This window comes from Schistocerca americana, chromosome 8 (genome assembly GCF_021461395.2).
Source record: "Schistocerca americana isolate TAMUIC-IGC-003095 chromosome 8, iqSchAmer2.1, whole genome shotgun sequence".
Classification (NCBI taxonomy): Eukaryota; Metazoa; Arthropoda; class Insecta; order Orthoptera; family Acrididae; genus Schistocerca; species Schistocerca americana.
This window is the reverse complement of record NC_060126.1, coordinates 508922549-508939530: the sequence shown is the minus strand read 5'-3', so window position 1 is coordinate 508939530 and position 16982 is coordinate 508922549. Positions and strand designations below refer to the sequence as shown.

At 36.6% G+C, this 16982-nt stretch overlaps 1 protein-coding gene across 2 annotated transcripts in view; it reads left to right on the top strand.

Moving 5' to 3' along the window:
• Positions 1 to 16982, top strand: part of LOC124544802 (UDP-glucosyltransferase 2-like) — a 130535-nt gene that overhangs the window by 110324 nt on the left and 3229 nt on the right. For both annotated transcript variants that reach the window (XM_047123487.1, XM_047123486.1), the window contains exons 4-5: positions 1002 to 1224; positions 16493 to 16712. In XM_047123487.1, coding sequence (XP_046979443.1) covers positions 1002 to 1224; positions 16493 to 16712 — 443 coding nt within the window. The remainder of the gene's footprint in view (positions 1 to 1001; positions 1225 to 16492; positions 16713 to 16982) is intronic.

Below are 16982 nucleotides of genomic sequence, written 5' to 3'. Positions count from 1 at the left end.
AGTCGGAAGTTATAAGAGAAAACCATTGTGATACCTGTGACAATGAAATATGTACATGTACTGGTACTGTTGTTGCTAAGATTTGAAGGGTAGGTAATATTCAAAGAGATAGTATGGAACAAAACAAGGGCTCTGAAGTGCATGCCATAGGAGCTATGAATGGTTGTTCATCTTCACTGCTTTGAAACATGTCTTCTGTATTGAACAAGTGCTCATAGCTCCTCAGGTATGCATTTTAGAGCCCATATTTAGAGGACATTTTGCCTTGTTTTGATCCGTACTTCCACCTCTGAAAGTTGCCTACCACACAGTCCTAGCAACAACAGTGCCAGCACATGTATTCCACTGTCAGAGCTATCAGATCGCTTTTCACTTATAATTTTCAACTTAGTTGTTACTGGTACAGGGACCCTTACCTCAAATTGATATGTTTATCCATCTCCATCATCCTTGAAAGTTTGTAGCATCAACAAGGGACACACTGTATATATAAATGCATTGACAGGCACCGGGGCCTATAACTTCGACGCTTGTTGAATGATGTTACCTGACAAGGGTTCCTAAGTAAAACTTGGTCTACCAAGTCCTCTCTACAACCTCTAGAAGTGTGTAACATGGATTGTTAAACACACTGTATATGCTGTAATGTAGTGTAACAAACATGGTAACTGCATCCAGAAGACAGATTTTACATCTCTCTTACTCTGTCTGCGTAGAAAAATTGTGAAACACACCCGTTACTCCCAGCTGAAAATCGTCAGCTTGAAACCACAGGCAAAGAGTAAATAAATAAATAGATGTTACTTTTACCGAAACGAGTTTGTCACATCTTTTCCCCTCGCACAGTAATTTTTCACAATTACTTTGGCTGCTTGATAATTGAGCTGGAAGAGATAATTAGACTTCATGCAACTTTATTTTGTTCACCCAATAGCAAGTAATTAATTCTTTCATTACCAATATCTGCAAACCTATTTTTTACAGTAAGTGTTGTATTTTAGGATCTACAAATATTTATGGACACTGCGACAGATGGTGTCATATACTTCAGCATGGGGAGCAATATCAAAAGCACAGACTTCCCAGAAGACATGAGGAATATGTTCCTCAAGGTATTCTCCAAGTTGAAACAAAAAGTTCTGTGGAAACTTGAGACAGAATCTCTGCCAAATCAACCCGCTAATGTGAAGATTAGCAAATGGTTGCCACAGAGTGACATTCTCGGTAAGTAGCCCGCAAACAAAGCCTATTCACTTTTGTCTGGCTTCCTGCCTGCCTGCATTAATTGACTGACCCAAAGTCTTCAGCTACTGACAATGAATTCTTATGTTCTCTGGTGGATTTTATTCTCCTTTGGTTATATGTTTGTATGAAATGGTGTGAGGCCTGCAAACCATTTAGAGTTTGAGTTGGTCCGTGGCATGTACTCTAGTAACAGCACTGGTAGTGCATGGCCCACAAATGGCTCATATGTAGGTTTAATACCTGCTCACAAACTCAGTTTTAATTGCATTAACTGACTGTCCCATTGGTTCTATGTAGAATATTTTATACATTAGGGATGAAAAGATGTGCAGCACTGGGGTGATATTCTTTAGTATTTATCATTTTACAAACTGGTTTTCAGCTGTTGCATCATTGTGAGGTACAAAGATTTCACAGCCAGATACATTTGTCTTTGTTCCTGGCAATAATGTAACAGCTGAGAACTGGTTTGGAGAAAAATAAATATCATAGAATATTACACCAATGTTGGGTGTTTTTTCATGCTTATCAGTTTTAATTCTTTTGCATTTAGGAGGATCCAGTTGTGAGCAAATATCCTATGGTTGACCATGCTAATGTTGGTACACTTTCCTGAAAAATTATTGGTTCTAATCAAACCAAATTTGTTACATTCATAAGTTGTCATATTTTCTTTGAAGTGTATAACTTATATGACAATAGTTTTGTTATCACAGTGCAAATGCTACTAAAGGTAGTGACCTAAAAAATTGGCATTTAAAAAATAACATCTAAATATTTGTCAAACCTTTTATTTGAATTCCATAATTCTAGTACATTTAAATGAAAGTGATGTAATTAATTTTTGTACCAAGTTTCATTGACATACCTGTATTAGTTTCAGAGAAAATTATGAAAATTATGTCTAAAGCTAAAAAGGTCATACTTTTGGGAAAATCCATTTCAAATTTTTGATACACTCTTTTCAAACTATATTCAACATTAAATCTCACCGGGTCTGTAGATGTCATTGCTGTAGGTTTCTATATCCTCCAGCTTATGTTTGGAAGTCCTCTTTTGAATTCTGGTCTCTTTCATTATTTGTAGGGCATTTTTCACAGCCTCACACATTCTCAGCATGTCGACTGGACAATAGGGCTTTCTTCATGTGCACCTCAGGTTCTGTGGCCATATCTATGAAAAGTTTCAGCCTGCTGGCTGATCCATCATTGAAACAGGACACTGCATCCAGACACCAGTTTTTAGAAGGTTTGAGGACCACAACTACTCTTTTAGGCAATCATTCCCACACACACAGTTATTGAAACTTTCTTTGGGATTTTGAGTTTTCCCATGAATGCATTTAGCAAGCAAGTTTTTGCTAGTTAAGTCTCTATAGATAGGTCTTACAACATCTGCTATTGACACTGGTAGGGATTGGTTATGTCTATATTCATCACCAGTTACACCAGACTCAGGGCTCACTGGACAGAGAGAATGATAGGGGTCCTCTCTTACCTTCAAACTTATTCCTACTGTTAAATTTCCTTATTCTGTCCATATTCATGATCTGCACAGATAAAATGTAACTATAAATATTACATGATTAGTTCCTAAAATCGAGTACTACTTGAAATCACTATGATGAGTAAAACAAAAACAGCGTGTTGCTTGATGTTCAGCTGTTACACTGTCCTAGCATGAGGTTGACCAACTAGTGAAGCAGTGGTCAAAGAATTTTAGAGTAAAGAGAAAGGGAGTCTGCTGCAGCCAGAATAAACACAGCTCGAGCAGACAGAAGGGGACATGTCACTGCTTAGAAAATGCGCTTTCTTTCTTATTACTATGCACCAAACATACAAAAACCATACTCATATTCTGGTTCATGAAGAAGTAGTGTAATGTAACACAATAAATAATAGTTCACTATTTTGACTGGTTTTTGCTGCCTGGTTCCCTTAAAGGCTTCTCGGTATGTTGGAACTGGGAACCAGGCACCCAGTCCTTCCTCTGCCTCCTGCAGATGACGCTCACACCTGCTCAGTTACTCAGACATGCCTCCTGACCCATCTGACACAGGTTCAGTCTGTAAGAAGCCCCCTCCAACTTTGGGAATCCCACATAAGGTCCTGTGCAAACTTTGCTACACTAGCATCCTTAATAGAAATGTTTTGGCATAAAAGTGACTGCCTGTGGATTGTTTCCAGTGTGAATCTTCCAGCCTGCTACAAAGTGTGCCCTGCCAGTAGTGTGCTGGTGGGTAGAGATTGTGTGCCACGCGGGGACTCAAATCGAGGCCCTTGCCTTCCACAGAAAGTGATGCAGTGACCACACATAGATTTTGACTAAGCCATTCCTCTGCCATACCCTTTCTCCCAAGAATGCTAATCCTGCTAGACATTTAGGAGACCTTCTGTAGCATATGGAAAGTAGCGAAGTGGCACAGAGAGGGTGAAGCTGTGACATGGCTGGTGAGGAATGCCTGTAAATTGTTGGGCTTTGAATTAGAGTCCTGGTTTGAAGCTCAGTTTTAGTCCATCACACAATTCATAACAGTAGCTACTCCACTGCAGAGTGTGAGATTCATTTCCATTGCATACAATCATTAACTGGTATTGGTTACAATTACTTAAATGAAACTATTTCACTGATTTATTTTGTGTGGCTTTTAATAAATTTATTGACATAAAAACTGAAGGGTTAAATTTTTGTTTATAAAATTATGAGAGAAGTCTGCTAGCCAGTACTTAACATCAAGAGGTGAAATATTTAGTGCTGCCAATAGCCGTACAAGTTAGTGATGACACTATCCTACCTTTCAGAACTATCAGTTCCTTCCTCCATGAGAGAGGAGGGTCAGTTTAGGGATGCAGAAGGAAGAGCTGGATACTTAGACACCAGGATAACAGGGACCTGCCTGTTACCAACATGTCTGTCTCTGTGTGTGTGTGTGTGTGTGTGTGTGTGTGTGTGTGTGTGTCTGTGTGTGTGTCACAATACTAAAGAAGCAGCCTGACAAAAAAAAGTGGATCACCCAGAAGGGGTAGGCTGGGAGGGTGTGATGCTATTTTAGTGTTTACAATATAAGAGTCAAATTGACAGAGAAAGTTGCAGTATGAGCTCACTTATCAGTATGATGTTGCCTGGATGCATGCTCTTATTTGATTGGGGAGGGTGTCATAAAGACATTGTATCCTATCCTGATGGAAGCTGGCCAACAACCGTTGTAACTAAGCCCATGATATCCTGGATGCTGGTACTGGGACAGAGTTTACATCCAAGCTGGCACCACACATGTTCAGCTAGGGATAGGCCTGGGAATCCTGCTGGTCACAGAAGTAACTCAATGTCACACAAACAGTTCACAGAGACATGTCACATGAAAGGTAGCCTAAAACATGAGGACATAAGATATCCATGACATACCACTGTGCTGCCAGAGTTCCCTCAGTCACTAGCAACCATGATCTTAATCATACCATATGGTCCCTCCAACCGAGATACCAGAATTAACTCTGCCATGCCTCTCGAAAATATTCGAAGAATGAGGCTTCAAATCTGCCTCAGTTACTGATTTTTACCCAGGTTTCAACTACAGTAATCTAGCCTTCTTCAAAAGCATAAAATAGAATAGAATAGAATATTTTTATTAGCCTTTCAGTATTTTTCATGCAATTGGCTTCGTCAAAGTTTACAGAGGGTTTTAGCTTCAGTACAATATTCATATAGTTACAGAAAGGGGAGAAAAGGAACTAAAGACCTTTTCTTCAGCATTATGTAAAACAATGTTTCATACAGTAATTAAATACACACATAAGAAAAGAATCACAGTAAATAACTAGCTTATATAATGTCAAAACATTTTTTTCATAACTTAGGTAAAACATATATTTCGATGATTAGTTTCTAAGAATTCTTCTGTTGTATAGAATTTGTTGTTTTTTAGCCGGGTTTGCAATGTATTCTTATATTTATTTAGTGGTACTGTATGAGCTGAGCATGGTAACTTATTGAAAAATTTTATGCTTAAGTACTTATAGTTATTATGGACTACCGCAAGTCTTGTGGAAGACAAGTCCAGCAGCTGACTGCTTCTTGTACTATGTGCATGCACATCGCATCTCATGTTCAATTTTTTCAGATTTTCTCTGGCATATATTAAACAGTTATATATGTACATGCTTGGCACTGTCATTACGCCAAGAGATTTAAAATAATTTCTGCAGGACTCTCTGGGTGCTAACCCTTCCATGCACCTGATTGCTTTCTTCTGCCATCTGAAAATACATTCAGTCCCTGGGGAGTTACCCCAAAGCAATATTCCATATTGCAGTTGGGAATGAAAAAAAGCATAGTATGAGTGGAGTAGCAATTGCTTGCTCACACTGTTTCTTAATTTATACAATAAGAAAAGTACTCGTGCTAGTTTACTACATAGATAATTGGTGTGTCCTTCCCATGAGAGCTTTTGGTCTATGATTATTCCAAGTAATTTCACTGTTTTGTTTTCATTTTTAGTTACTTTGAGATTAAATATTATTTCTTCTGTTTTTGTTTGATTTATGCACAGCTGGTTAACCTGACACCAGTAATTAGCCATTTGCCTCATTTCTCTATTTTTGTCCAGTACACTCTGTAAGTTCTCTCCTGTACTTATTAATGTCATATCATCAGTATATAGTATGTTCTTACACATTATTCGAGAAGTCATTAACATAGACAATGAACAAAAAAGGTCCAAGAACAGAGACTTGGGGTATTCCTCCTTCTATAGGGAGTATTTCTGAACTCTGCTTATTTGCATATACAAGTTGTAACCTTTTGCTTAGATAAGATTTGAATAGACAGTGTGTGTCATCTTCATTGCCATAGTATTTTAACTTTTTGATGAGTGTGTCATGTGACACCGAGTCAAATGCTTTACTTAGGTCAATAAGCGTTCCAAACATTGATACCCTTTTTTCATACCCTTCGTAAACATTGCTCACCAAAGCTTCTACTGCTTTTACAGTTGATAGGTGTGACCTGAAGCCAAATTGTTGTTCATTTAAAATTTTGTTGGTTTCAAAATACCTGTATATCTGCTTATGCACACAATTTCCTACTAACTTGGATATGATTGGTACTATTGAAATGGGTCTGTAGTTATTTGGGAGGTTTCTCTCACCTTTTTTATACACAAACAATGTAACTGTGAGCTTAAGACAGTCGGGGAATATTCCTTCATCAAGTACTCTGTTTGACAGTGAGAGAAGTGGCATTTCAATTTCTTTTGCTATTCATTTAATGATGAGATTACTGAGTCCATAATAATCTTCTGTTTTGGAATTACTTTATTTGTTTATTGATTTATGAATATCATTTAATGTGGTTCAGGTCCAAGTGAACTTCTCACTTCTTGTCTGTTTTGCACAAGTGAGCAATGCTTCTGCATCAGAGGCAGAATTGATGGGTGGGGTGGTGATGCTATTTACAAAATATTCATTGAGAATATTGCAGTCGATAGGGATACTCCTTTCTTTATTGGTATTATTAATTTCCTTTGTAATGACAGTCCAGGCAGCTTTACATTAATTTTTAGAATTTAAATTATATTCATCATTTGCACAGCACTTAGCATTTTTTATTTGTAATCTGTAAAGGTTTCTCATCTTAGTGTAATTTTCCCTGTCCCTATCACTGTCATGAGATTTGTCTTTCATAATCATCAGTAGTATTCTGAGTTTGTTAAGTTGTGGGGTGTACCACTTGTTAGTATTTTGTTGCTTATGAGTAATACTACTCTGGTACCTTTTGGTTACCAAGGGCATGTCATTTCTATATATGCTTGATCTCTGTCAGGAAAATGGAAAAACATTTATTAATCATTTTCTTGTTATCCATTACATGAGTCCAATCCATTTCTTTTAACTGGTTTATCATTTTGTTTACATTGGATTTGCCTAGAATTCTATATGTCACTTCTCTCTCTGTAGAACTAAAGGCTGACTTTTCTATTTGAAGCCATAGCCCTGCGTGATCTGATATTCGTAATTCTATTACATCACATTGTATGGAGTCTCTTTGTACATTGCTAATTATGTTATCAAGGCATGTGTTCAGTCTAGTGGGTTTTTCATTGAGACAGTAATAGTTTAATGACTTCAGAGTCATATGAATTACATTTTTTCTCTTTGCCCTTATATCTATGTTAATATCACCTACAATTACAATTCTATGCTGTTTATATTTTGACAACAGCAATATTGAAGTATTAATTTTTTCTATAAATACTATCTCATCAGAGCCTGGGATTCGATAGTTTGAGACAATTACAGTTTTCTGTTTGTGCATTACCACACCAGCTACTTCTATTGTAGCTTCAAGGCATATTCTACTAAGGTCTATAACTGAGTAATGCAATTCAAGGTTACTTTTGCCATATATTGAGACCGCACCATGTGTAATACTTTTTCTGCAGTAGCTTGTAACTAACGAATATCAAAGAGGAACACACAAGTCTATTTCAGTGTCTTTCATCCAGTGTTCATTGATGCATAGTACACTACAGTTGATTTTATCGAACCAGTATTGTAATTCATTGATTTTACACCTAAGAGATTGTACATTTATATGAAGGAGGAGGAAACTGTCACTGCTACATAATGGTATTCTACTTTCACAGAACCTTCTGTATTCATTTATTTTCGCTACATGATCTAGGGTTGCACAATTATCTAAATGAATTAGACTCCTGCAGTTTCCACTTAATGTGGTTTCTAACTTTCCTTCATCTGTAATGTCATTTTCTCTAAAAAAGGAGGTGTTCAGTCATGCTCTGTGGGACTGTCTTTTTAGACAAGGCTGCTGCGTGCTCGTATTTCATTTAGAACATTGTTTATCTCCTGACACAAAAATGTTTTCCCATGGTAATTTAGATGCTAACCGTGTTCAGTGTGCAAATTTCTTTCAAGTCTGCTAATATCCACTACATTGCATTTAGCATAAATGGAACATAGTTGTTTGATTTTAATATTTGTTTTGCGAATCTCTTTGTTAACACATGAATTATAGATCAAGTCATGTCTATGAGGTATCGTCACAACAATAGTGTTTTCCATCTTACTTACATGTAAAAAAATTTTCAAACCTGTTATACATGTGTCGGCTTCATTATGTGCTGCATCATTTGCACCAGTCACACAAACAACAAAGTTACTGTCCCTTGTATTCTTGTGTTCTGAGATGTCTTCAACAATATTTTCTGTCCTCGCACCAGGTTTTACGATGCCAGTTGCACGAAGATCCGTATTCACATCCTGTAGAATATTTGCTAGCTTTCTTCCGTGGCTGTCTGTTAGAAAAAGCACATTATGTTTCTTTGTTCACTGTTTCTGGCTGTTGGCGATGTTTTTGCAGCTTCTTACAATGTTTTTATCTTCACGTTGGGTGGCTTGTTCACTTTCAATGTTTATGGAGTTGCTGCTGCTTTCTGATAACACACTGAACTTGTTTGTGCACACAAGATTAGGTTTATTCCATGTATTTCATTGTGAGCAAGGCACTTTTTTAGTCACTTTGTTTGGCATTACACGAGAAATAGTTTTTGAATTGTTTACACCCCTTAGGGCACTGTTTTCACTTTGAAGGGCATTTAAGTTAGGCCTATTTACGTAATTTTGACCATTACTTTCACTGGAATGTGTGTTTAAGTTGTTTATGCTCTTTTGGCGTTTACTGCTCACAACCAATGTTATTTAACTCACCGTTTTCATTCTCAAGTTTAGTGATATCTCGTCTCAGTATATCAGCAACTAGCTGAAGACTTTTTAATCGTTCATTTAGCTTTTCGATTTCGCCTTTACCGTTATTACAAACACTATTTTTTACAACGTGGCTGTAGCTTTTTGTCTCGTTAATATTACTCACTTCTGCAGTTGACACGCTTTCCCTTAAATATTGTACATCTTCCCAATCCTTTGTAGTTCCTACCTCTTTCGACAGCTGAACATGTAAGGCATACTCGCATGCTTCACAACAAAACTTAATTCACTCTTTCGAATTTCTCACGAGACTTATTTCACTGTTGCTTAGACCAACACAATCACTGTGAAACTGTTTTCTACACCATAATCCACTGATCACAAATATTTCCGTGGTTTTTATTAATTTATTGCACTTAAGACACGATTTACTCTTGTCACTAGCCGCCATCTTAAATAAACTAATACGTGCCAGAATAAGGCATGGTCAAACATAAAAAGCTAAAGTACCATGCCAAGCTATGTTACTTAACTGAGGAACAGCCCCGGCCCCACTTCGTGGAAAGCGGTCGGTTAGCCACAAACGCTACATTGGAAGTTACTTTACCAGAAACCTGGGTAAAGACCAGTAACATTTAGCAACTGAGGCGGATTATTGACATATTAATTTATCACACTTGCTGACAAGGCTGCAACATGTTAAAAATTCTTAAATGAGGCTTCTCACCAGGTCACGATCATATTCTCCAACAAAGGTCATCTGGATTGTGCAGAACTGCCATTCATCACTGAACACATTGTGACTTCATTCATCAGCTGTCCGTGCTTCCCAGTCATGGCACCACTCCAAATGCACCCATTTGTTTTGTGCTTTTGACAGCACTGTATGCGTGGAATGATAATTCCCTAGTCCGGCTCTGCTAGTCTCTGATCAATGGCGTGTGATGACACAGAATGTTACAGAGAGTTTATTACTTGTTCTCAGTTGGCATACACAGTTGTGAAGGGGTTATAATGTGTGGTGATCCTCACTTGTGATGATCAGGGGTGGTGAACTGGAACCTTGGCAGTGAGAATGCCTGCCCTCACATTCTCGTGCAGCTGAACATTGGGGCACTGTCACATCTGAATGCCCCACAAATCTGGATACTACACGAGCCAACCAGCCAGCCAAATGGAGACTCACAATAAGGCCACTTTCAAGCTCGGTCACATGCTGAGGGCACTGCCTCATGCAAGACTGTGGCACCTCCTTTATTATATTTTTACTGCTCAAAAGAAGAAATTAATCTTTTAAACTGCTGGTAATATTAAATTCATTGTTACTGAGCTAGTTTGTGTAGTCTCTCTCTCTCTGTATGTTTGTGAAGAAAACTGTCTCGATTGGCGTTGACTACTCCCACAGCATACATAATTTCGTACACGTAAACAAGTTAATCTCACGGTGGAGAAGCAGCTGCCGACTCTGACGGTTGCCTGTAAAATTCTTGAAATGTAAGAGAAAGAAAACTTCTATAGGATCTTCTCGAACTCCAACACTGCGATTCACATTTAGTCATTTGATGATTGTCTGCGAGTAAAATAAGTTCTTTTTAGCAGAGAAAAGTTTCTCTATTCTTTTTACCATGTTATTGAAGCAGATTCTATAGTAAACATCAACCACCAAATGTTCGAAGTCCTATACAGGCTTGTAGTACATAATAGTTCATCACAGAATCATTTGCTCAAAACTAAATACCCGCATTTACCTTTGAAATGATACAAACTGTATTATGAATGTTACTAAACTCCACATTAACATCACATATCACTTGTGAGTCCAAAAAAAAAAAAAAAAAAAAAAAAAATTATACAATATGGCAGCTAACAATGACTGTCTCATAAATAAGTCCAGTCACATTCCAATTTTCTTACTTTTCTTCCTCGCCATGGAGCAACATAGAGTCAAGGAATAAACATTTCGTTCATGCAGGCAAAACGCGCTACCTTGTGATATATCTTCACTTTAAACCAATAACAATAGAAAGGTCATTGAACCAATCACTCTCTTCCGGCAGCTAGTATGGGCCAAGGGATATTATACTCCGTGTCCTCCACAGCGATCACTCAACATCTCATACTGTTCCTGCCCCATACATAGCCTCACAAGCCTGGTAAGCAACTATTAATCATTTACATGCTCACCAATGGTGAGTACGCATACAAAATTACTTTGACACCTGACTGTGTCTCCTGATTGCTGAATTTTTTTGTCAGGTACTGCATTTCACCTCCTGAGCATAAGTACCACTCAGCAATCCTGTCTGTCGATTTTTTAGTTATCTCGAGTGAATTTTCCTTTTGATGCAATTTATTTTTCCATCTATACATATATGTGGTTAAAATGTAGCATTTAACTGACTTAAATCCACCACTCATATCTTGCATATCAGTACATAGGAGGGTTCTGATAGAATAATTTAAAAAATATATTTAATCAATATACTTCATGAATGAAGTGACTAGAACACATCATGTCTTTAAAACTTTACAAAAGCTATATAAAAAAGGATGTCTGTCCTATGTATCAGTGTCAGTAAAACTGCCCTAGAACTTTATATCATATGCTGGTATTCCTCATGAGAGCACAAAAAATATCATGTTATGACTCTTTTGATACTATAAATAATTCAGTCTGCAACTTCAGTTATCCATTTAAGGATGGTAGGTAAATGTGGAATGCTTCTGGCACTTCACACATTTATGTGATCAGTATGTTGTCCATCAGTTGGGTTACATTTTTTGCATGTCCTTCAATGAGTCAACTACAAGGCTAATTACATGCCCAATTTTCTGAGGGGTTTGTTGTGAATAGGGCACTGTCTGTCCACTCTATTTTTTACATTCAGACCTTTCTGTAGTAAATGTTTCCAAGTGAAATTTGATTTTTACTGATTCCAAAAATCCTGTTGTGCATTTTTACACACAGGTATAGCAAAAGTCACAGTTAGGTTTTGTGTAGCCTATGTATTATAATTAATATTCTGTAGAATGAAATAAATTGGCTAAAAGCTTGTGGTATTGAAGAAAACATTTGACTTGGTTATTTTATGCTGACAATAAGCAAAGTAACAGTAACATATGTACAGTGAGTTAATCAGCTGTAAACTATTGGTACAGAAGAAAATATTTAACTTGGTTACTTTAGATTGGCATTCATAAATTCTTCTACAGCATAGAAGCAACTCTTCTGACATAACATTTTCACCTTTGCTTATTATCCTTCTTTACTCAACTAAGCTTTTGGGTTTCTTGCTGTATAAAAGAACATCAGTGTCCAGATGTGTCTTTTACATAACTCAGACAAAATATTTTAGCACAATGGATGTAATTTAAATTATTTGGTGCTTTCCACACCAAGCAGCAGACTGGCACTTCCTACAATTTGTAATAGTGGATAATGGGAATAAAATTAGGATATGGCAAAGAAGCCATAAAATGAAATTATTTTCAGCATAATTAGCTCCATAATTCAGAAGCATCATGCATGACACATATTTTACCTGCTTGCCAATATTATATTGTTTCTGGGCTGTAAGAAATGTGATATTGGTCTCTTCAAGTTTGGAGTCTTAATATAGACTTCAAACTTATGGGACTGAGTCGAGGAAGACTTGTTTCAAATTAAAATTATATAAAATACTACCAAGCACTTTAAGCAAGGCCACAGTCGCTCACTACCTTTTGGTAAAGAATGGTGCAAGGTATGACAGCAGAATTCAATAAATAATTGGCAATAAAAATGCAAAGGATGAATTACAAGACGTTTGTGAATTTGGGCATGCTGAGAAGGGGACAGGGTGTCATATTCAGCTCTGGGATATTAACCTCATGCATAAATTCTAGTCCAATGCCATAATGTACTAAAGTAGTACCAAAAGCCTATTACTATACTGTGTGTACACTCTAGTCTCTAACTATCAATGCTGTTTATCCACTAGTGGTAGCTTAATATTTACTTGATTACACTGGTACTTTTCAAAAACTTGTTTTAAGAACTCATTGTGCATAAATAAAGCTTTGATTTAGAAACTACTGTGTTCAAAAAATATTCTGCATTTAATTTTCTTTGATGCATGACATTAAGAAGACTAAGTGAATTTTCTCTCATTAGAATACAACAGTTCTCAAAAAATTTTGTTTTGTTGTTGCAGACACATATATCACTAATTACTCTGCTTTTTAGATTCCATGGATATGACACTCATTCTTTAGATTAGATTGGATTAGATTAGCTTTTTGTTCCATAGATCCGTGCTGCCGAGATCCTCATGGGTGTGGAACATGTCAATTCTTTTTTTTATCATTATTATTATTATTTTCATTTCCTCAGTTTTCACAATTTCATTTCTACACATTTCTCCCTCCTACCAAACTGAAAGACTAATAGTAAGAGTTTGTACTTATGAGCTACATGGAAATATTTGCTTAATAAAAGAAATAAGAAGAACAAGAGAAACATTCATACATAACATGCTATTTGCCACTGTGATTTACACATTTCTGTTATCATAGATCAAAGATAATTGCAGAAATATTGTCTGGTTAATGTACAACATATGACATTGACAGGAGGGGAGAAATTTGCACCTAGGAACAAACAATGTTTTTTGTCAGTACTTCAGTCTAGTGAGTGGTTTTAGAATCAGAAGCAATGCACACTGGAGACTACCCTAAGCAGTTTCAGTCATTTCCTACAGTTTTTGTTGTTGTTAGGTATGAGGTTATGTTTTGCACAGCATTTGTAAATATTTTGCATTCTAGACATTTAAGTGCTGTACAATGAACTAAAACTGTTTGAAATATATTGCTAATTTCTTCAGGTGTAGAATTTCATGGTGAGTAAAATGTTATATATTTTTAAAACTATTTATGTAACATGTGGAAAGTTAAGCTGTACTTTGGTCATGCATCATCTTGTACTTTGAAACAGAAGAAAATCTTTTACAGTGGAACATGTGTTACTTACAAATGATCTGAGTTTCTTTAATGTCTTAACATGTCTTGAAAATGGAAATTTGTGTTAATTTGCAATAGCTTCTATTTGAAATTGTGTATAACATGTAATTCATTTTTTATAATACTTCTGCTTAATTTGATTTCACTTAGTGACTGTTGGTGTGTAGTAGAGTAATAACATAACAGATAGACTGTTAAACACAGTATCGACAAGATTTTTTTTTTATTGCAGAGCTTTCAAATTTCAAGTGAATGTTTGTTTGTAGGCACATGATCATGTTGCATTTTGGAACATGTTTTTGCTTTTAAAAAAATAACACAATTTTCTGAAGTAACTGTTGTAAGTTCAGGAAAAGATTATACCACATAAAAAGTGAATGGCATCATTGAAAAGTGGAGCAAGGGAATATATTAAACTTCCATTAAAGAGCTGGCTAGAAACGAAGTTTGAAAAGGTACCAAGATACAACATCTTCCCCTACACAAAAGTACATATTTAAAATTGATTGTTTTGCAGCCCATTGAAATAACTGTCAAAACATACGAAGTATGATATCCAAATTCTAGAATATGTGATTCTCTTGTCTTTGTAGAAGTGAGATAATATTTGAAGTAAAAGGTGAAAGAAAATGTTATTTACTCTGAGCCTTAAAAAATATTTTAAACTGCCTTGTTCTTAAGACGTAGTCACATGAAGTACACTGAGGTGACAAAAATAAGGGGACACCTCCTAATATTGTGTCAGACCTCCTTTTCCTCACCAGAGTGCAGCAGCTCGACATGGCACCCACTCAAAAAGTTGTCGGAAGTCCCCTGCAGAAATATTGAGCCATGCTGCCTCTATAACCATTCATAATTGCAAAAGTGTTGTCAGCAGAGGATTATGTGCATGAACTGACCTCTTGATTAGTTCCATAAATGTTTGATGGTATTCATGCCAGGCGGTCTGGATGGCCAAATCATTCGCTTGAATTATCCAGAATGTTCTTCAAACCGTTTGCGAACAATTGTGGCCTGGTGACATGTTTGGGAACATTAAGTCCATCAATGACTGCAAATTGTCTACAAGTAGTCAAATATAATCATTTTCAGTCAATGGTTGGTTCATTTGGACCATAGGATCCAGTCCATTCCAAGTAAACACAGCCCATAACATTATGGAGTCACCACCAGCTTGCCAGTGCCTTGTTAACAACTTGGGACCATGGCTTTGTGGGGTCTGCGCCACACCCAGACCCTGCCAGGCCACAGTTTTCCAGTAGTCTACGGTTCAACTGATATGATCAGGAGAGGCGCTGCAGGCAATGTCGTGCTGTTAGCAAAAGCACTCGCGTCAGTCACCGACTGGCATAGCCCATTAATGCCCAATTTTGCTGCACTGTCCTAATGAATACATTCATCATATGGCCCACGTCGGTTCATGCAGTTATTTCACATGGTGTTGCTTGTCTCTTAGCACTGACAATCCTATGCAAATGCTGCTGCTCTCAGTCATTAAGTGAAGACTATCGGCCGCTACATTGTCCATGGTGAGAGGTAATGCCTGAAACGTGATATTCTTGTCTCATACTTGACACCATGGATATCTGAAGTCCCTAATAATTACCAAAATGGAATATCCCATGTGTCTAGCTGTGACTACCATTCTGCATTCAAAGTCTGTTAATTCACATCTTGCACCCATAATCACATTGAAAACCTTTTCACATGAATCAGCTGACTGCAAATGACACCTCTGCTAATTCACTGTCCTTTTATACCTTGTGTATGTGATGCTACCATCATCTGTACATGTTCATCTCTCTATCGAATTACTTTTGTCACCTCAGTCTATGTTTCTTATGTTTGGTGAGCAGGCCTTAAAACCAATTAGTAATGTGTCTGAGTAGCCACTGTTATCTTCAACAAAACTTTAATTTTCTTTTTATAATTTTATTTTTCAGCTGTTTACATTTATTTTTGAAGATCCTGAATATATTTCTTACATAATCATATGCTTGGAGTATTTTGGTAAGAAACAGATTATTACCCTCAGCCATTCACTTCATAGTGATTTGCAGAATATGAATGTAACAGATGTAAATTACAAATGAAGAGCACAAAATTGTGGGTATTCTACAGTATTAATTATTTAGTTAACCTGTTTTTTGGTTGCAAGGCCATGTAAGCAACAGATAAGTTATCTAATTGAATTAATAAATTAATACTATGAAGCAGTTACAGTTTTATGCTTTTCATTTGTGATCATGAAATTGTTCTACCTAGTGGTGAATCAGTCACATTATTAAAGCAATACTTTATTTCCCTGCAACTAACATCCATTTATGCACGTCATTTCTAGTTGCTCCATATATATTGTACTGTCAGAGAGAGAGAGAGAGAGAGAGAGAGAGAGAGAGAGAGAGAGAGACAGAATAGGATGGTGGAATGATGAGCAGGCATAAACTTAAAGCTGTATTAATGAAATCACTTGCTTCATATGGATACATGCCTTTCCAGGTTGTAATAATCATTTTTTTCCCTTGTAGCTCACAGAAATTTGAAGTTCTTTATCACTCATGGAGGAATGATGAGTGTTCAAGAAGCCCTTCACTTTGCTGTCCCACTTCTTGGAGTTCCTATATATGGTGATCAAGAACCAAACTTGTTGAAAGTGCAAAGTCTCGGATATGGAATTATGCTTCTGTTTAATAACATCACTGAAAAATCATTTCAATGGGCAGTAAATGAACTACTTCTGAATCCAAGGTAACGACCACATGTGAGTTGCAAAGCAGTACAAAACACAATATAATTAAAATTTCTATAAGTTAAAGCACTAAAACTTGGGTGAGGATTATTCCACTGAGAGAAATTTATGTCCTTGAGGAAAGACTGTAATTTTCAGGGAGAAAATGAGGAAGGTAGTTTTATAAGCCTGCTTCTTCAACAACATGAGTGTTAATTAACATCAGTTAAGTAAAACTAAATCACAGAAAATAATAGATCCTGATTCTCTTTAACCAAACAAAAACAAAG